General features: G+C 41.9%; 2 protein-coding genes across 2 annotated transcripts; one reads left to right on the top strand and one right to left on the bottom strand.

Moving 5' to 3' along the window:
- Positions 1-4,027: 4,027 nt before the first annotated feature.
- BTG1 (BTG anti-proliferation factor 1) lies at positions 4,028-6,870 on the bottom strand. The gene is made up of 2 exons (XM_084206615.1): positions 6,466-6,870; positions 4,028-5,305 (listed from the first exon to the last, which is right to left on the bottom strand). Exons 1-2 carry the CDS (start codon positions 6,611-6,613, stop codon positions 4,941-4,943), a joined length of 513 nt encoding a protein of 170 aa, XP_084062741.1. The 5' UTR covers positions 6,614-6,870; the 3' UTR covers positions 4,028-4,940.
- Positions 6,871-6,914: 44 nt separating this feature from the next.
- LOC311153512 (uncharacterized protein) lies at positions 6,915-8,286 on the top strand (the record flags this gene model as incomplete). The annotated part of the gene is made up of 2 exons (XM_084205443.1): positions 6,915-7,706; positions 7,907-8,286. The coding sequence occupies 2 exons, from the start codon at positions 6,915-6,917 to the stop codon at positions 7,940-7,942; spliced, it is 828 nt and encodes a 275-aa protein (XP_084061569.1). The 3' UTR covers positions 7,943-8,286.
- Positions 8,287-22,270: the final 13,984 nt, after the last annotated feature.

Here is a 22,270-nt window from a genome sequence, read left to right on the forward strand (position 1 = left end):
GTACAGCCTTAGCCACTAAGAAAATTCCACTAGACATGAAGTTAACAATAATTTAGATCTATTCATTTATGGTAAGTCAGCCATTTTACTGTTGACCTACTTTGTATCAGCAATAATTTGTCACAGTTCATTCTCCAACTGCTACTGAAAGAAAGGTTGAAACCATACATTAAGAGCAGAGTGTCAAAGCAACTGATGTTAATTATACCCCACAATTCCTATGTTGATGAAATTGTCACTGCTAACTATTAATACAGCATTTATTGTCTAAGCCCAGCTTGCTCTACCAACCCCTGAAAGCCACTGAATTAACATCCTGCTTCTCAGTGTTCACATTGGAATGTAAATCTGAAACGTGTAAAAATAACCTCTGCTATTACACCAAGAATGTGTAAATACACATTCCTTTTTTGGGAGAACTATTTATCTCCAGTCTATACATGTTTCACTCTTTAAACTAAAAACAGCTTTAATGTTCTTCAGTCAAGTGGCAGCTTTTGCCAATATAAACTATTTTCTCTTAAAATTATGGCATTAAGTAGAGGAATCTTTATAAAATGTAGAGTACTACTTGATTTATGGAAATTCAGAAATGAGCTTTACATAGACACACAAAAAAGAAAAGCAGCAATGTTCTTTGTTGCATTCATTGCTAACCTGCACAATAACAAGAGATCATATTCTCCCAGCATAAACAAGGTTAATTAGAAGGACACTTTATGCGTATTGAGTGTTCATGTTCCATGACATCTGCTTAATTTGGTGACAGAAATGTTTACAAGCATCAGCACAAACCAACCACTCCAGAAGCACTAACTGGATTCTTTATGGTTTGCACATCAGTAAACTGTTTTGTAAGGTTCTGCTGCTGCAGTACAGTTCCCCCTGCTTCTAAATAATCTCTCAAGCTTTTCCTTTACCCATTTAAATTGAAGGCAGTCAAAAACATGCAGGCTTAACAATATTTAGCCTTCAAAATCGTCATCTCTAAGCCACGGCATGAGACATGCAACTTGGTATGATCCAAGAAGACTCATTTTGTGATAAACATGGAAGACTTTCTTCTCCTATGAATAAGGAATGAAGACTTTCATATCCAATATGAGATACAACAAAAGTATACGCCAGTGATGGTATTTTCACATCAGAAAAGTGCCTCATGTTATTTCCAAATTTTTATGCAGATTGATAGAACAAACCAATAATAAGAAAATCCTGTGGTAGAGGCCTGTCATATACAGATCTGCTTGAAAATCTTCGCAGAGTCAGCAGAAAAGTGGAAAACTAAAATCAGCATTATTAGCAACCAAATGAGAATCCTCACATCTCTATTCAAACCAAAAAATGACGCTAAGATCCACAGGAAGAAAAAAATTATTGTCCAAATGGCTGCTTAAGTCAGATGTACATCTCCAGAATAAGCAGGAGAAAAACATAACTGCAAAGAGAACAAAACAACAGAGCTTCTTACAGGATACATGTAATACAACTCTCTATAGGAGGAGCATCATTACTAAACATAAAATACAAAAGTAGCATCGAGTGTAGGATCTGATGCCACACAGCAGAACAGTGGAACACACTGTCAGAAAAAAAAAATTGCTCACCTGGCATAAACTAGAAAGAAACTGTACACTTTATAAAAAGATATTCACTGAATGGTAAACAAGTCTGAGCAGATTGACCCATCACTCTGAGAAGAGCTGTAACATCAGAGCCTCCTACAGCTGAGACTGCCCTCAGAACAACTACAGGACTATTCAGGGCTCCTCAAGGAAAGTCAGCTAATTTAACTAAGGTGCACTGATCAAGCAGGTCTTGAATGTGTTCACATAGCTAACATTTGCATTAAAATAACAGCCTTCCCTGTTTCGTAATGGCACCTTAAATGAGATTCAAAAGCGACAAGCATTTAGCTTAGTGTGCTGTTTGTTCTACCTGCAACAAAACACAGGATTGGCAACAGCCTACTCTTACAGACATACTCCACTTCTCTCAGGAGTCCTTATGCCCTGCTGCCACAGTAGGCTAAGTACTTTCAAAATCAGACAAGGGCACATTGTGTGCACATTGGGGTATATTTAAATTCCAGCTGGAATAAATCCCAGCAACTCTGAGGACATGGGCTGTACCAATTACTAGTTACAGCTGCAGTTAAAAATTATGCCATGAATGAAAGCACCTTACCGTAAAAGGACTAAAATGTTAACAATCTAAAGGAGCAGGCTCACTCTTGGTTCAGTGTCACATGCCAGTCTCACAGATGGAACACTTGCTGCCTCACAAAGCTATGCTTAATTTACCAAAAAGAAAGTACTGACAGCTGATGCTTTCATAATGTGCACAGCTCACGTCAAAGACCAACTATACAGCTACCCCTCCTGATGCTGCTCTTGCTGTGCAGCAGGAAAGACTGCAGGCAGCACCACAATATACCAAGCACGGTTCAGTCAGCAGTGAGCTTCATGAAAGTTTTATGTAGCTTTAAAGCCAAGCTCAATGTTTTCTTTCTACTCAGGTATACTTCTGCTGTCTGAGGACACATAACACAACAGAAATTGTGGTTTGAGTACTCCTACAAGAATAAATTTCTTGCTTACAGATTTAACAATTTAAAGTGTCATCTTAAAAGTAAGAGAATTTTCAAGGTATCAAAACATGAGCTTAATCCTCAACTCTATGCACGAGTTACACCTGTACTTTACTATAACACAGGCTCACTCTGAAGCTTTGGTCATAGATCTTTTGTCAGATGCCTACAGAGCAAGGTCTTTAAAGTTCACTGCTTCAGGAGCATTTACGCTTCCACCAGTCCATGCCAGAAAGCCATAGTGCCAGAGAAGCTCTAGCAATACTATGAAGTGCTGAATATTGCCATACATATGCAGATCATTGCAAAAACCGTATTTGTAAAGTTGAACTTTCAAAAACCAAAGGGAAAGAAATTGCTAAAAAAAAGCTGGACAGTTCAGTCTTATGTTTTCCTTGTATATAATCAGCCATATTACAGATCAGCTGTATTACAAAGACATGAACTGGAGATACAAGACATTACTGCTGCCTAATTGTAAAGGCTCATTCATAGTTGAGCAGGAGCTGCAACAACTCCTGGCAAGTCTGATGCTCAGTTCTCCCACAGCTTGCAAGCTTGGCTGGCAAGTAATGATCGCTGTCTTTTCATTCAGAGCATCAACAGCAGCTCTTGTGACTGAAGTGACCAAGGTGGGTAGGCCCTTTATTAAGCACGCACAGAACAAAGTACACAGGAGATAAGGAACAAAAAAGTCTTGAGTTTTGCTCCAGCACTCTGACAAGTGTAAATAGAGCGGGAAGGAACTTCTCCCAAGTGTATCTGCTGTGCTGTATACAAATGACATTAGTGTGGTGTTTAGGTGAATCACATCTCTACATCATCCATTAACTATGAATACACATATAAGTATGGGCTTCTTACTTCGCCTCAGCCAACCTTAAAAGTTTGGGAAAAAAGATCAACATACCTTTTGTTGAATCCAATCTTAATGATTTCTAAAGTGAAAGTCTTGCATCTGAAGAAAGCAAAAGGCAGCAAGCTGCTCTTAAGGCTAAGGGACACTTGTCCCAACTCTTATTGTGCAGGGAAATCCATCAGGTAAGAACTGTGAACTCGTGAGCAAGTAGGTCACAATGGACATTTAGGTTTGCTATATCCTTCATCAGGAAGCCAAGTAAACTTTAATCCTCTGGATTTATTCAAGTCATCTTTGGTGGATGTTATTTCTGTACCTTTTCCTCATATCCTGGAATTACTGGCCGTGGAGTTATTTCCACATTGACTGATTGTACAAGGTTTAAAGTGACATATACATCGTGTTCCCCTACACTTCCCAAGCATTTATGTGAGGTCTTCATTAATCCAAGTTTGTACCAAGTGTTCCCTAGCATCAGGATGCCACTGATGTTCTTAGGCCTTTATAGTACCTATTTTATTTCTACTGTGAGACAAAAATAATTTAACTGACCCTATGTAATCACGACAAGAGATTAATTAAAATGCCAAGATAGGAAACAATTTATTATAGAGAGAAGAAAAATTTCTCATCCAAAATATAGAAATCTGTACAACTTTGCCACAATCAATATACATGAACTGTACAAATTTACACCAGTTCATAATTTACCAAATAAAAGATGACTAACAAAGTTCACAAAATAGATGGTGGTTTGTGGAAAAGACTTTTACCCAATTAAGAACAAGGAAATTACAAACCAGACCTCCACTTTCTAAAAATAAGAAGTTTACTCAGTCTTAGAAAACTACAAGCTAGCAAATGTACAGATAGCTGGCTGGTGCTAACACCACAGTTCAGACAGTGTCTTTGTATGGTCTTTTTAAAGCCTGTTGCCATGGCAGATTCTGATCACTTGCTACTTTTGAGGCCAATGTAAAGATCTGACCATTTCCCCAGGTTATTCTTACTATTTTTATCTTATGTACATTTATACATATTTGTAAGTGCTAGGTAAAAGTCTGAAAATTAAAATTTCCAGTACGATGGTGTTCATAAGTCTTGTTACTGAGCTGCCAAAAATGCTAACAATTAATAAATGTAATAGTGCAAATTTACTCTGCAAGACCTACTGCAGAGAATCACTTTATAAATACAGATCAGGGTTGAAAATTGGTGTAGAAATTAAGTCAGGTGTCTTGGAGAAACTGACACTTCCTAGATCTTCTTACTCCCTAGCAAGCTGCATTTTGACTCACAGGCTATTAAATCACTTGAAAGGTACTGTCCAAACTATGGCACTGTCACTTTAAGTATACCACTCTAACGTGTGCCAGATCTTCACAGCTGTGACATGGTTTAAATTCCATAATCCATCCCCAGAGGTGCCCACCCAAAGTAAAAACCAAATTTATCCATCCATTTTAAGGTGATCCATCCACAGACTATATCTTAACCTGATACAGTCATCATATTGTAGCTTTTGGAAGGGCTAGTTCTGCCCAAGAGAAGTTCCTCCTTACAGCTTATTCTGCTGTCTACCATTTGCATGTTGGTGTTACTTTGGCTACCTCCTGCTGGTGCAGCTTCATACAGCACACAGATGGAGCCATCCTCTCCAATGCGATAGGACACTTCGTACGGGTCAACCCAGAGAGTGAGTTCGCTCGGAAGAAGCTGAAACAGTTCCTGACTGCTCAATCCAATCCGCTGTGCTGCCTGTCCAATGAGAGGATCCATTTTATGGTTGATCCGGATACATCGGTAACCTGATCCCTTGCATGGCTTTTCTGGGAACCAGTGGTGTTTATAATGTTCTATAAAATAAAAAACAAACGTTATCCTCCTTAATTCCGCGCTGAAAGACACATGCAGCGATTGCTGGTCTCTTGCAAAATTCATACCTCAAGATCTTAATAAGCTAATTATTTTAGCATAAAATGACTTGAAAAATCATTATAGGTTTTATTTCTGATGATGATTTACGGAAGTGCAATGTCCCTTGGGAAGCACTCGTACAAAGTTACTGTTTTGTGCTACTGTATAGAGAATAACATCCACCACCAGAAAGGAGTAAAAAGCAACTTCCTGGCATTCAGAAAAACAAACACAAAAATACAGAAATTATTACATACGTAACAGAAAAAAATCAAGAGCTTCAAAACATCATAAACCAAACAGGGAAAAAAAAGACCCTTTCCAACACCCTTTTGAGATCACACCCATGCTTAGCTTCTCACATTCTAAGAACACCCAAAAATAACTAGGGAGGAAGCTGGGCAGCATTTACCGACTGACTCAAGCTGTATTTCACCACTGCTCTTCCCAGCCTATTTTCCATGGCAAGAAACCAAGGACTTCACTTACCTCAGGAGTTTTAACCCACCCAAAACCCTATCGATCTGAGGGCACCCGTAGCCACTATCGAGCCCACTGGGACGCAGGCATGGGATTACAAAACCCACAGGGCAGCGAAAGAACCCACGGTATTTGATCCTAACCGGGGCTGCGGGGCGGCTAAGAGACGCTTCCAGAAGAAAGGGGAACCGAGACTCATCGTCCACCGATGAATTTTACTTGACAAAAAAACCCAGTTTCGGAGCATTTTTCTTTCTGGAAACCGGGCGGTTTGAGCCCTTGGCGCGGAGCTCAAGTCCGGGCTGCTCGAAAGCTTTGTCTACGGAGGCAAGGACGGGAGGGGGGAGCTGACTGCGCGACGCCGGAGCCCCTTTTGTTTATACCCCGCTCCTGCCTCCCCCACCCGCCGGGGCCGGCTCGGCACGGAGGGTCCCCGCAAGGGGCCCCAGTCCCCACAGCCGAGGGGCTCCAGTCCCTCGGAGGGACCGACCTCTTCCTTCCCCCTCTCCGGGCACCCGCGGAGCGCGGTGCCGCCCGCACCGCCGCCAGCCCTGCCCGGGCAGGCGGCCCGCGGCGGACGGGGGGGGAGCGGCTCCCGCCGCGCCCTCGCCGCCCTCACCTGCCAGCAGCTCCTGCAGGCACTGGCTGAAGGTCTGCAGCTGCCGCTCGTTCATCAGCCCCTTGGTCCGCAGAAACTTGGAGATGAAGCCCACGGCCGCGGCGATCTCACGTATCATGCTGGCCCGGGTGTACAGGGCGGGATGCATGGAGGCGGCGGCGGGCGGCAGCCAGGTCTCCGGGGCGGCCGGCGCTGGGACGGGACGGGGTGCGGGGCGAGCGGCGCGGGACGGCACGGGGGCGACGCGGCTCTAACTGGGCGCGGAGCAGGCGGCAGAGCCCAGATCACATCCCGGGGGCGGCAGCCTCCGCCTCCTCTTCCTACGGCAGGGGGGCGGCGGCAGCAGCGGCGGCCGCGGCAGCGCTCCCCGCATTTCCTGCGGCGAGGGGCGAAGGGAGCTACCCGCCGTCCGCCGCCTCTTATAGCCGCTACCGACCGGAAGTGGCGTCATGGCGCCGGGGGCGCGCCGCCGCCAATCCGGCGATCGCACCATCGTGACGACAGGTGGCGGGGCGGGGCCGGCCGGGGTGGGTGACGTAATCGGCTGTAAACAAATAGAACCGGGGGCGCGCGCGGGGGTCGGCGCGAGGGGCCGCGTGCCCGCGCGAGGGCCTCCGCGTGCCGTGGCGCGCGCCCGCCCGCCCTGCGGAGAGCCGTGTGCGCGGGGGGCGGGGCGTCCCCGCGCGGGTTTCGGCGCAGGCCGGGCGCGCGCCGGCCGGCGGGGCCGCGCAGGAACCTGCGCGAGCGCGGCCGCGCGCTGTCTCCGGGGAGCGCGGAGCCACGTCAGCGGCGGGGGCGGCGGGCGCGGCCCTGCGCCGGCACCTCCCCGCGCCAGGGCGGCCGCAGCAGGGCAGCAGCGTGGGCGCTCCCACACCGGTGATCGTTTTTACACGCAGGCGGCGGAGGCGGCGTGTCTGTGCGTCCTTGCCTTTTCCCGGAGCGCAGGGGCGCGCCGGTGCCACCACGCAATGCCCGGCGGCCCGGGAGCCGCGCACGGCGCTCCCTCACGTTTGGGAGCTGCGGCCTTCGGACCGCGTCCCCACCGCGGTCTCCGGCCGGGGGCCTCCGCGCAGAGCGAAGCCGTTGCCGGGAGGCCCCGGGCCGTGTGCCGGAGCTCGGCGAAGCCTTCGCACAGGCCGCCAGCCAGGCCTCGGCTCTGGCTCGCTGCGGACATCCCGGAAGAGCGTCTGGCCCTGCACGCCCCCCGTGCGCCCTGCGCCTTGCACATCGCACTGTCCCAGGTATCCTGTCACAAAACCCTTGGGGGGAGCGGTGTGTCAGCTAGTGACTGCCAAAATGAGCGTCTGTCTCGGGACTCCGAGTGCTCTGTCTTCCTTTTTGCTAAACAAAAGGGGAGAGGGAAAAAACGGCAGGAGATTTCTGTTTTGTTAAAAAACACAAAAGTCTAGCTTCTTTGATATAAACCTTATTCTTTCCCAAGGGTTTGTGCCCTGCCGCCTTGCAAAGCTTCAAGTGAAATACAGCCTGATGCCTGATATTTGAATGTACAGTGCTTTCAGTCAGCGATCAGAAATTAGCCCAACAAAGGCACACACAACACACGATTTCTTTTTCAGTGAAAATAATTTACCAATGAAATCTATAAAAAATATATGTGTAAAATAATTTGAATAAAAGATGAAAGTAAACCGGTTTGTTTTTTTGGTTTTTTTTTTTTTGTTGTTGTTTTTTTTTTTTGGTTTTTTTTTTTTTTGCTTAACTGGTGTGAGAAATGTAACTTCATAGTGCTTTTTGGTCTTTTCTCTGCACACAGATCTATTCTATCTTAGTCCCCAGCCTCAGGGGACTCTCTGACTCTATGCGCAAGGGAAATGTGCAAAACACTTCCAAAAGATAATCGGAAAAGCTCAAACTCACAGCTTTACTGCATACTAAAAATGTTGGTGTGTGTTTTAGAGCCCAGTCCCATCCATTTTCCCCCTACTAACTTCTGAATATTTACATGAGCTGACCCTCCATTCTGTGAGAAGGGAAGAGTTGCCAACCTGGCCTGTGCTCCTCAGGTGCCAGCCATCCTTTCTTCTCAGTGCTTCTGTGGCATATGTGAGGTATATCCAGAGCTGCCATTTCTGCTCAGTTCATAGTCTGGAAAGTGCTGTGCTCTTTCAAACCTTGAACAGCAGATGCTTCTCTCCCCCTTCACGGCAAGGCCCACTGTCCTGTTGGAAAGTATCACTTACCAGGTGCAAAAGGAATGTTTGAACATCACAATTACCATAAAATAATTACTGAAAATACTTCAAAAAAAACAGCAAAAAATAGTATAATGTTTTCCACCTTTGCTGAACCTAAGCTTTTTTATTTGGCCCACTTTCTCATCTCTTCTACTTAATTCCATCCAGAATCAAATGCTCAGAAGGATTTTTAGAAACTTTCAAGTAGGTAAGTGGTCATATAAGGTAGTAGCACCCCAAAACATGAGGTTTAAAAGCTGTCCCCACCATAACTGCCATGGACAGCAAGGCTGTTCCAATTTGAATCATCCCCCTTGAGCTGTGCTTCTAAGAACAGAATGTAGCAACATGTACTGCATGTCACACTCACTGAGAGGGGGAGAAATTTTAAATATCCTTTTTAATTTTTTTTATATGTTAAAAAAAGAAAATAAAAAGAAAAAAGCTTTCTGTACCATCAAGGAGTTCCTCTCAAATCTCTTGCAAAGTCAATAAATTCAGGACTCTTTAACACTCATTTTTCATAGTTCCTATTGATTCCAAATGTATAAGTCTTCTCTGTGGGAAAGGTAAAATGCTGTGCATACAGATCCAGTCCACTGGTAAGGAATGAACTACCTTGGTGTTCAGTGCTTGCAGCCACCAAGCTGCTCAAGTGTAACTTCAAGGCCAAGGCTTGAGATGCCTGCCAGGAGGATCTCATCGCTATCCATGGGTGTGAGCAAGGTAGCTGGAGCTGCTGATGCTGTTTTCCCAGTCCAGGCAAGTCTATTTCCATCTCAGTGCTAGGCAGGACAGCAAAGGAGCTGCTGCCATTTCTGGCCTGTGAAATTCTCCTAAAGATCCTCATCTTTACAGCCTGCAGGCTCTTAATTGATGAGGAAGACTTCGGCCTGCAGCTCACAGCATCAAGCAAAATCAACTCTTCTTGACTGGACTGTAATGGAGAGCACCAAGCAAGCCACACCGTAGCCTGTTGCTGCTTTGTAGCTTAGCTTCCTGCCAGTTGCCAGCACATTTCACTGATCTGTCATGCCACTCTGAACTTCTTCAGTGCTTCCACATTTTGGGATATATGAAGTGGTTCTTTTTTCTCTGGCCAGCTCCCAGCTGTCTACTCCTGTCTCTGCAGCTCCAGACACAGAGGAGGCAGTTTGCCTGCTTAATAGGGCAAGATGCTCACTGATACATTAATGGCAGGGTGCTGGAGATAAATGTAAACATTTAAGAACTGCCTTATTCAGCCCATCTGATACTTTAAATTCAGCAGAGGCCCTAGGGAGGAAAAATAAAGAAAAAGAGTATGTGATCGTGTAATTAAAGACTGGATCACAATGGATATGCACAGAAGGGTTGAATTGAGGTTCTACTGGTATCCCAGCTTCTGATATTTCCTAACTTTTAAGGAGCACAATGCAACCTTTGCAACATTTCTTTCATGTTCTTTTGGCAGAATCTGTTTCTTGACATTGGCTTGGAGAGAGCCTAGCACTTTGTTGAGTTCTGTCATAATGGAAATAAGCAATAGAAATACACTTTTATCTGTGCCACACACACACACACACACCCTGCAACTATTGCAACATGCTCTTTTCACAGCTTTTTCTGAAGTTACTGAGTGTTCTTTATGGTAAGTGGAAAGATTCGAGAGTTCAAAGGAGAATTAGTTATTTGATTTTTAAAAAATTTGTTCTAGTCTTAGGGTCTGAATTAGTATATATTTGCTTAGGAAAATAAATACAGTACATATTCAGCATAGATATTTTTTCCTGTTTGAGAGAGTTATTAGTTTTTTCTGTGGTATCTTATTAAAGCCTTTCAGTGTAGAAAAGTGTTAGATCTCTTCCTGTTTCACTGTCAAGTCTAGATAATTTTTTGCATTGTTTGGCATTGACCTAATAAAGAAATAACGGTTGAGAAATAATTGGTATTTGTTTCCAAAAGGCATTATGCATGCCTTATATTGGCATAAGCTTTCTCTCACCTGTAAGCTGAAGACTACTGATTGCAATACATAAAATACAACAATAATCCATTCTATGTAGAGTTTTGTTTTAGCGTAGGTTGATGTTACTAAAATGCCACGGTATTTTTGTCACTTACCAAGTATTTGAAAGTGTGTAGGAAGAGGTTTCCTCTTTTATTTTTACTTTATGCAGAAGAAAGCTCTCCATGGGATGCTTAAAACATTTTTCAATGTTTTAGCCCGTTTCATTCTTTGAACATGCAGTGGCAGCTGTAGTGACATTAAGTTGCTGCTCCAGGAGGCAGATGTAACCCAGAGACCATAGCCAGCCCTGCATGCCATGCTGCTCTTCAGGGGACCCCATGGCCTGGCTGTGAGTTTCCATCTGGTTTTGTAAAGCTTTCAAGTAGACACTCTTCAAGATACAGTGGTGATATGGGAGTCCTCCCTGGAAAAACTTTGCTCCATGGCTTGGTTGTAGACAGAGACAGCAGTAGCCAGCCCCTCTCACTGCAGGTGAGTGCCCTTACCTGCCTTCCAAGAGGAATGTTGACACTAAGGCTTTTTTTCCCTGGAGCCTTCAGAGCAGGCTGTCATTCCTATTCTGTTGCCACTAGAAATGTTTGGACTTGAGCTCAGGCACAGACCTGGGCTCAGAAACGTGGTATGGATCCAGCCCACTGCCAAATGAGGAGGGGGTAAGGGCTTTTCAGCTCCAAATGTAAGCCTGTCTCTCAACCCAGCATTGCAACACTGCACCTAACCTCAGCGTTGCAGCAGTGAGTGTGTCATCCTGAAAGTGTGGGGGTGAAGAAGTCAGTCACATATTCTTCCAAAGTGGAGAAGTCTCACATCTGAAAAGATAGAGTGGTACGAGTCAGAGAAAGGGCAAAAGTCTGATTTGTGACCCCACTGGGAACTTCCCTTTCTCTTCAATATGCTCATGCTTACACGCAAACCCACACGCCTGCAGTCTGCATTTCTGAATTAGCCTATCAGACAATGAATTCCTCAAACCACTTCTCACATAAGCAGTGTCCTGTTTAAGCAAGTAGGACTAGTCCCGTAAGCCAGAGTCCCATTCTACAGTCTGGCAGTTGTTTAACAAACATTTCTGCCACTGCAGGAAGATCAGGAGGGGATGGAAAGGCTCAGAGGGGCAGGGGCAGGCTGTCAGCATTGGTCAAAACTATGGCATGTTCATTTCAGGAAATCCATCTCATGACATCCTAAAATGACCAAACTTTGCTGCACTTACTCCATACAGAAAAAGGTTTGCTCTTTGGAGCAAGATTTCAAGGGGGCTACTTTGCTTGATTTAAGCTTGATTTCAAAGGGGCCACTCACTGAGAAGATAATTCCTTGTGGCATGAGCCTCAGGTCTGGCCAGGACAGATTCAACAGAAGGCTTTTCCTATGCTATTAGTTTAACTTCAGCAAACAACATGCACATGTAGCAAATAAAAAGCAAATCCAGAACATAGTATTCTGTTTTGCTTATAAAGTTGATTTTTATTCCTATATGGGATAGTAGCAGCATGGCAGTACATGCAACACTTGTTTTTAATAAAACAATCATAGTTTGGATCCAGCAAAAACAAAAATGTAGGAAAACAATAGAAACAGATAATTTGAAAGCTTGTCAATTGAGAGAACTCCTCACAACATAGCCATACATAGCTATTATTACACAGTCAGGTTTTCATTTTTATGAATTTAGGAATTACACAGGATAGAAGAATCTAGATGAGATAAACAGTCATTCATTGCAATCCTGAATGGAGGTCGTTAACAATAGTATTAAAATAGTGAAAGTAGCTTGTAAGTGAAAATAATGATTCAACGGTTTATTGTTGTGTTCTGCAATCAGATTATGTCATCTCAAATTCCAAATTTTTACCTTTCCTGTAGTTTTTCATAGTAAAGCTGGGATCGTAAAGAGGTTTATAGTTCTCTGCTTCTCAGGGTTTAATCTTTTCTGGCCTGTCATATTATTTTAGGAAGACCTGAAATAATTTCTAACACCCTTGTCTGTAGCGGCTGTGTTATGGGCTCTTGCACTACCTGGTGACTGCCAGAGCAGCCTGTGTTGGTCAGCACGGGGCTCTCAGTCACCCTGTGGTGAAGCGAAGGAAAAAACAGGAATTTTTGATGATACTTTTATAAGAGTATTCCCTGAGTTTTAGAATTAAAACTGTGACTGTCTGCAGATTTTAATTGCAAATTCCATTAAAATACTTAAAGATTTTAAGAAACCAATATGTTGGTCCTGCAAGTATTTTTTCCTTAGTAATTGCACCTTACATACTTCAATTTATGATGTAGTTAAAAATCAAGACATATTTTTTAAATCATTTCATAAACATCTGATAAAAATCCCTTTCATTTATTTTCCAATGATGTAATAAAAAATTCTTAAGCAGCTTCATTAAGATTTGTGATCTGGAAATCAAATACACTTTTAAATAGATGGCTACTTTGGGGCTGCTACTAAGTAGTAGCAACCAAACTTTCACTAAATCTGCCTCTCTCAAAAGTGCATCAAAACAGCAAAACATGGAGACATTGTAATGGTAACACTGGATATTTTAGGCCAGGTCTACAAAGGATATTACCTACTATGCACTTACTAAAACAGAAAAAAACAGTTAAACTGTGATTGCAATATTTAGCTAGATATAAGCACCTGCCTCACTACACTCCCAACATCTCTCCACTAAAGCTGGACATGTGGGGTTTTTTTTGGCTGGTAAATCAGGTGTCTACATGTGTTTCATTTTGTGCAGGGTCTGGCTTTGGAGGTCAAATTATTTCATTTTAGCTGTTTTTTTGTCCTTTTATTGTGGTCTGTCTATCTAAATCCTGCATATCAATGCAGTGAATACTTTGTCGCAAGAAGAGGCACTTACCTTTTTCCCCTCATTTTTTTCATAGCCAAAACTTGCCACAACTTATTCTCTTTACCACTGTCATTTGTAGTCATGGCACTGCTCCTGTTACAGCTTTTTTTCTCCTTGCAATGGTATTAACTCAGGCATTTTAATCAGTCTCAGACAGAATTCTCAAGACAAAATTAATATAATTAGTTCTCTAGGACAGATTTGGCAGGGTGAAGGAACATCACATAGAGAGTCTGTGTTATTACCTTCCTTTGAGTACTGAGAGATTTTCTGGATATTATCAGGTGGGGAAAAAAATTAAAATCGCAGCTATGCTGTTCTTACTTGATTGTGTAGCTTTATACACAGTGCTGCTCAACTGCATTTAGGTGTGAACGCTTCAGTCTTGCTGGTGTGAAAGTGTAGTCACTCATCCCTTTAACGGGATTGTAGTGCATGTCACATCATCAAAATTAAGCTGTTTGGCCACTCCTCATGAGACTTGAATTGTTTCCCCAGATGTGATGAAGAAACCTCCATAACTTACTTTCCTGAATTCAGTCACGAGAGTAATGACAACAATGAGATTATCCTTATAATTGCAAATGAACAGGGTTGTGATTTTAGGGCCCATAGCTCAAGACTCTGAATATCAGAGCTCCCACTGGCTTTGCTTCTTTCTTAGACATGTGCCATAAACTGAGGAACTTACTTGGTCCTACACTGCCTATAAATTACCTATTCCTAACCAGAAAAAACACAAAAGCAAACAGACCCCCCTTCCCCATAAAAACCCCAACCAACCAAAACCAAAAAAAAAAAAGGGAAAAATGTTCTTGTTTTTTAATGGTACTATTTTTTAGGAAACAAGAGCTATCTGATCATTTATATAAGTATCTTTTATGTGCTTGATAACACTAGAAAAGCAGGGAGAGGGGCCTGAATACATGCAGGGGCAGTAATCTACAGTTATTTCACCAAAAAAAGAAAGGTTTCTTTTCCTCTGTTTTTAAAGGAAATCAGAAAAGACTAACTAAAATAGAAACTAAAATCTCTACAGCAGAAACATACACCTCTATAAAATTAGACCATCAGTTCTGACTTAGATTAACCAGATGTCTTAAACAGGCATGTGATGAAAAACAAGAAAATCACAGATTTTTAATTTTAAAAAAAGGAAAAAATAGAGATCCGTAGCATCTGTGAATCAAAAAATCCCAGCCTTTTGATCTATGTCTTTTCATTTTCTGCTTTCTACAGCACCTTCAGTGGCCATTTCCCCCCCTATGTTTGTCTCTGATGCATTTTCAGATTCAGAGGAACAAAAGCTGCTTGATACCCCTCTTACAATAGCAAGGAGATGTGCCTGGCTGTGTGGGAGGAGCCGCTCAATTCTTCCGTGTAGCGCTGGGTACGCATGCTTCGAGTGGCATTAAGTGTTCCTGGGAGCACAGAACAGAGTGTTCCAGCAGGATCTAACATACAGGCAAAGATAGAAAGCCATTTTCTTCACAACTATGCAGTGCATTAATACATGATCCCCAGCTTGCAGAGGATGAACCTACTGTTTCAGAACTTTTTCTTTTCTTTTTCACATCTTAATTCACTTTTAAATTATTTAAGGGGACTCTCTGGGTTTTTGGGGTTTTTTTTGAAACATGATTTTTTTTTAAATTTGCTGCTCTATGAAAGCTTGCTTATAAAAAATTGCGTAAGAGACATAGCAGTTGCATAACACATCCCTTGAGGAACTTCATAAAATGTCTTTGCAGCCACATTTTCCTCCCTTTGGGGTTTCTGTGCCCCACAACTCAGCTAGCAGCCAGCGGAGAGGGAACAAGCAGAAATTCATATGAGAATACAGGGGAGAAGGGAGATCTAGAGTCATGTGCATCTATACTATGGAACAAGAACACAGGGCTGAGCTCCACCTGAACCAGGTGGAGTCCCACCAGCTGTCCCAGTCCCATCTGGTGCTAAGTCACTGCAGCCAGCTCAGGCCCCAAAACAGAGCTACTTCATACCAAGAAACCAACATGTGCAAGGCCAAGGCAGGGAATGTGTGCCACACATTCCTTTCCTCCGTGTAGACATGTCTTTATTGTTTCCACTCTGTTTTGTTGCCCTGGAGTTGTGGGATATTTCCTGCAGACTTGTCTCCTCCCACTGACTCAGAGCTTCAGTCTTATCTACCAGGCAGCATGGTTTCAGTAGACCTGTGCCAGAGCTGGTGATGCCACCACCTAAACACTTCTGTTTCACATAAGATTCAAAAAACCAAACCAAAACAAAACAAAATTTCCCAATTGTCCCGCTTGTGCTGAAATTTTCAGATCTCTTCAAAGCTATGTCCAAATGTGGGTGCATACCCTTGGATTTCTTATCGTAGTATAAAGAGAATTATTCAGAATGTCCTGGAGTGATCGCAAGAAAACCCCTTCAGTTCCTGCAGTTCTAGAGAAAATTACCTGTCCATCAGTTATGCAATTTCCTACTTTGCATCAAAAGTAGATTCCATAGTTTCTATGAAGCAGGCTTAGTAATAGCTGACGTTTCCTGAAGACTCATCATATTTTTTGTTCTTAAGGTAGTGGAGTGTACAGTAAGAAATTGTGATTGAAATCTGACTTTTTCACGTACAGGTTTTCAATTGCTAGACTAATGCAGTGATTTCAAAACAAAACAGCCTTAGAAGGATGAACTTCAGCCATACTTCACTACTTAGCTGATTTAAACTCAACATTTCACCCAGTGGGCAAAAGTACCACAAGGATGAATTTCAGTTGCTCAAGATTTGAAGGGAACCCTCAGCCTAACACAACACCGATGGGGGTTCAATGTGTTGAGAAGTTTGATGATATGAAGAAGCCCACTTTCTTTGGGTACAGGTGGAAATTTCACCTTTTGCCAAGTTGGGGTGCATTAGATATCTGTGGATCTCATTTCATTATTGATTTAATAATTTCATTATTGATTTAATGATCTCAAGTATTTTTGATCCTGTGTTTGTAAATACCCAAAACTTGCTTTAGATTCCCCACTCCAGCAATAAAGCAGTTGCAATGACTGCAGAAATGCCAATTTCATCAGTGGAGGCTTTAGAGCAAAGGCAACAGCAGTTTTACTACTCCTGATGAAGGTTAACACCCTTCCTTGTGAAGAGAGATAAATAAAAGATAACCTGTAGTAAATAAAGTTATGGATGGTCATATAAAAATTTAGTAATGTTGCTCATTAACTCCAAAGATTGGAGACCAAACAGCTGTTTAATGGAGGGTGGAGGAGAATTTTATGTGTACTCATTTCTGAAGCAAAAGTAGTGGTTTTGCTTTTTTTTTTTTTTTTTAATAACTGCCATGAGTTCTCTCCAAGTATTTTTATAGTTATGGTTACTAGCTTCTCCATTGATTATGTATCAGTCACACTAAGTCCTTGAAAGGAAGCTGACTAGCCTATTTAGTCATACCTTCCTCTTCTGGAAGCATAAGGTCACCATATTGGTGTGCACAAATATCAGCTGTTCACTGGTGCATACACATCTCAAATCCGGCATGTGTTCTTCTGGGGACAGAGGAGCTTTGTCATGAAATTCTGTAGAAAGATTTTTCACTCTGTTCAATGATGTAGGAACCTTGCCTTTAAAATTTACTATTTTCCTTTCTTTCACTTGGTTGCTTTTAACCTATTGACTGACTTTCGTGCTTGTTTTTGTTTTGTTTGGGTTTTTTTCCCTTGGTTTTAACTGACAAAATGATCAAATTCTGGGAGATCAGGAGTTGTGGAGAGACTGAGTCCAGAGGATGCTTGTTTGGAACTGTATCTTCTCAGTGTTCCTTTGACCAGTAGCTCTAAGGTCTGTGAATTGAGAACACTTTTTACCCTTTGCACAAGACAAATGGGTTTAAAGGCTATCAGATTCATCGGAATACTGAAGGGTCACTTCAAAGGTGCTTAGACACATGCATTATTGAAAATGAAAAAATTTTTATTTCTAGGATGGCTGAATGGCCTGGTTTTACCTTGGAGTTCAAGCAGCACAAACAGCAATGAATATTATCCCTATGCTGATTGGAATTATTTGAACCCCTCTACTAACACTCAAAGAACTAAGATACACTTTTAAAAATTGGTCCCAGAATAGTTAAAGATTTTAATGGTCTATTTTGTTACAAAATCCAAGAAATTTTAGTTTTTAAAAACCTGCAGACAACCACATAGATTACAGCACTCATAAAACACACTTCAACACTTTCTTTAACAGTTCATTTGCAATTTATATGCAAACAGATTATTATGTGCTAAAGAAGTTTGAAAATGTTTTCAGTTATCAGAATGTGAATTTTTTCTGTTAAATTGGGACAGTTCTATTAACACAAATAGTCCCACTCCTTAAGAGGACTTAATACATTCCTACTTTTCATTTCATACACACAGGTACTGCTTTCAAGAGAATCAAATATGTTCCCTGATACAAAAAAAGTTATTAACTTGCCAGGACAGACAGCAAGGACAATGTATAACTGCAGATAGTGAACCATTTCAAAGTTATTTAGGTATGTGATTTGTACATCCCAGAGCTCATAAAAGATGGGTAATTGTTTTCACATCCACTAAACAAAGCCCTTTCCAAAATGAAAAGAAAATAGAAGTCAGCCTGCTTTCAGATTCATGCATGCTCTCCCATGCACCTTCTGCTTGGCCCCAGTTCTGTCTCCCCTCCAGAGATGAGGGGACATTGGGCTGATAACCAAAGCCCCTGACCCCCTCAGGGAGAGCTGCAGAGGATTTAGATAATGCAAACATCATCCAAGACATGTACAGAGAAAAAAAAACAGGCCAGGAGAGTGGTTTTGTTCCTGTATGATGCCTCTTTAACCGCTGGGTAACTAACACTCCTTTAGCCTGTTTTGCATGTCCCCAGCCTGGATGACAACCCACGGCTCTGTCCGCAGGGTTACTGTGTCTGTGTGCTGTGACCCCAGAGAATAAAATCTGCAGAGCAAAATTTCTGCTGCTGAGAGCCCAAAACCCACAAGATGCAGTTTCTGGTGCCTGGTGCTGTGGGCTGTGTGTGGCCCCTGTGTCCTGACCCCTTGGGCTGTCTGTGCAGCAGTGGATGGAGCACGCTGTGCTCCCCTTGGATGGGGGCATGGGGCTGCCCTGTGCCTGTGTGAGCGCAGACAAAGGCATCCCTGCAGTGCTCCAGTGTGGGGAGCGCTCTGCAGAGACCCGTGGCTGACACCACACAGGGAACTCAGCCACCTCAGACTGTTTTTGCTGCTTCTTGTGGCAGCTACACCTGCCAGGACGCTGCTGCTACAGAGGATCTGGGCCTCAGCAGCAATCAGGTCCCCCTTGCAGCTGATAATGTGGCTGTCTAAATATATCCATGATTAGGGCTACCCTGCACAGATTAAAGTCACAGCTCTCTATCTCCCAGCTGAGGCACAACAGTTGGCCTGATGACAGCACAAACATGAACTTTATGACCTGTTTTTTTCAAACTGTTTTTCAGAGCATGCTTTAAATATACTGGGTCACTGTCTGTAAGAGTGGATCGCAACAAATGTAATCCCTTCTCCAAGGATGGCTTCCTTTAATTCTGTAAATTGAATTGGGGTGGAGCAGGCAACATGATTAGGAGGTCATCTCTTTAATGTTTCTGATGCCTTTAAGTGTGCCACCTTGTATGTTTAACAGAAATAAAAACCAAACCAAAACAAAAACACAAACACAATAAAACCCCCCAAAGCAAAAACAAAAACAACCAACCTACATTTTTGTATAAAGTATCATCAAAAGCTTTGAGCAAAAGCTCCCATTCAAGCATTTCATTTTATCACCACTACAGTAATGATGCATAAGATACCCTGTTTATAGTTCCACCTCTTCTTATACAAGGCCCTCTTTTATCTGTCTTATTCATTTCAGGGAACAGAAATTGATCTGTGATCCTGAACAAGCCATTCTAATTGCTTGCCTGTCCATAGCTGAATTTAAGGCATTGCTGCCTTGATAAACAGGAATCCCTTTTCTCTTCCTCAGAAATCCCCAATATAATTATGGAGGATTCAATTCTTCATGCATTTTTCCCTAGGCAATGGCTTGCTTTGCTAGAATGTCAAAATCAACTGCAATTTTTTCGTCCAGACAATAATAAAGTTGCCTTATCTTTTCCAAATAAATGCAACTGGGAATTTGGAAACAAGAAAAAAAAGACCTTATTCCTTTAATTGTTCGCTGTTTTAGCATGAAGTTACACACAGGGGAGCCTTGAAACTTCTTCCATGTTCATACCCTTTAATTCAATTAAGGCCCTAAGCTAAAGCAAAGAGCTAGCAAGAATCAGATACTGTTGCTACTGATAATGTAACTGCCAAAAATTAATGCCATAAAAACAATTCAAGTAGCCTTTTTGTTATGAGATTCCCCTTCTGAAGCAGGTTAGTTTGCCTAGGAGATGACAAAATTATTTATGAATTCCTGACTGGCTTTCTTCAGTCCTTGATTTAAAATAGGCCACTGGATTTAGGCACTTGAGGTGCAGAGGAGTACTTATATTTTCTAAATGGCCTTCTGCAGTCTGAAGAGATCAATGGCATACATTTTACTTGCATTGCCTCATTTGGAGCCTAGGGGGAAAACAAAAGCACAAATAATGGATTGATTTAGATGGAATTTGGGATTATAGTCTGAGGATTTCAGACATGTTTGGAGGATGTGTGAGAGGTCGTGTAAAGATCCAGAGATATGCAGGGTTTCTTGTATGGTCAAAGTATTGGCTGCCAAATGTGGGACTTCAGATAAAATGGAATTTTGGCTTTAAATCATTAGTGTGTTCAAAAGGAAGAATCATCATCCTGATCCCAAGACTTTAGGAGTAAATAAAAAATAGACAATAGGAAACTAGAACAATATTTTATTGACAAATAAAACACATTCATGTTACTTTTATACTGATATACATTCATGTACTACTGAATAATGAACTCTGCAATGCCTGTTCTGACCCAGAGGAGGAAAAAAACCTACATAAGATGAAAAAAACACTCAGAAAAATTTCTAACAAATCCAATCATCTGAAACCCATGAAAATACCTAAATCTGCTGAAAATATGTGAAGAAGTAGATTTCATGATCAAGAAAGATATTGAAATAATTGACACAGTGTATTTAAAGACCTCTATTTTTCTCAGGCATGTTTATTGTTTAATTAAATAATAACCACTAAAAAAGAAACATTGATAATATTGTCTGTACACATTTTAGATGGTTGGACTGAAAAAGGAGTCAAATTCTCACCTTCTATCAGGGGAAGTCAGGTTGCAGCTGTCACTCATGTATCTACCTACAGATCCTCTCTCTCAACAGGGATTTTAAAAAGGAGATAGCTTTATCTTCTCTCACTTTTCATGCTCCAGCATTGATTAGGATCAAACACAGAACACTCCCAGGGAAGAACTCTGAATGGACTTGAAAGCAATGATACATTGGCAATCTGCTTTGTTCATCATCTTCTCCCAGAAACCTTTGAGTCACAGAATATCTCAAAGTGTGAAGTGGGAGGAACCTTCTCCTTATGCAAATGTCCAACCTCCTCCTTAGGACAGCAGTGAGGGTCCTGTAGCTCATACAAGTTCCTTCTGCAGGAGCATTGTATAAAAATTCACTTCTAGTGAAAAAGCTGGCTCCTGGATTTTACTGCACCTCCTTAGTATGTCTATGCTGCCTGACCTCATTAATCTTGTTTTTCATGGTCACTGTACTGTGCAGTTATTCCATTAACATATTGTAGTGCTGCCCGAGGCTTCTTTAATGTATGTTCTATTTTATATTTGCCTAATTTATTTAGGCATTTGTAGTGCATTGACCACTGTAGGGTTTCCTTTTCCGTGGGCAAATGAGGAAAGCATATGGCATGGAACAGGGAGCTATTGACTGTGTTCGTGGGAAGCCTGGTAAAAGGGCATGGACACTTCAGCCCAGAAATTCAACACACCAGGTCAGTACAAAAAAGGATCAACCATTTTCCACATGGGGAGCCCTTTATATGCATTTAGGCATAACCTGTGCTGAAGGAAGGGAAGAGAGAAGGTGCCTACAGCCTATAATAGGTATTTAAACTCCCAACAAATTTGGGGTCCAGCTCAAGGAGTAGACGTTGCAGAGCTCAGAAGCAGATCATGTTATGTGGTAATGCATGGAGCAACGCACAATTCAATCACTGTACATTCTGGTTTCTGTTATTTTTAGGGGGAACAATAGAACTGGACAGGTTCCGCAAACAAGATAAAAAGCTATGACAAGGTGCTATCAGTCTTTTTCCATGAGATCATCTCTTCTGTATTTTACATATATATATACATTTATTTATTTGGAAGTAAAGGTCCTAATTCTTTTATCCTTTTTTGCTTACTAAATGTACATGGTCTCTTTCTTTAGGAACACAAAAAAGCTCAAGATGTCAACTGACAACTTAAAAAGGATAAGACAGCTCTTTCTAAACCACATTTAGGTTTAATATATGTTGATGAAAGTTGAGAATCATATGTAAATGATTTTTTTTGCAAGAGTACATAATCATAATCTATTATAAAAAATATTTTTAATATTGAATTGTTTCATATCCAGTCCTTAACAGCATCTTAGTTTTATTATTAACGACACTTAGTTGAGCAAAAGGGGAGAGAAAACCTGACGTGTTACTGTTTCATTCTTTAAATCATCAGTGTTTCAATTGTATCTCATATTTAATGGATAATCAT

The sequence above is a fragment of the Fringilla coelebs genome, assembly GCF_963513975.1.
Source record: "Fringilla coelebs genome assembly, chromosome: 5".
In the NCBI taxonomy this organism is placed as follows: domain Eukaryota; kingdom Metazoa; phylum Chordata; class Aves; order Passeriformes; family Fringillidae; genus Fringilla; species Fringilla coelebs.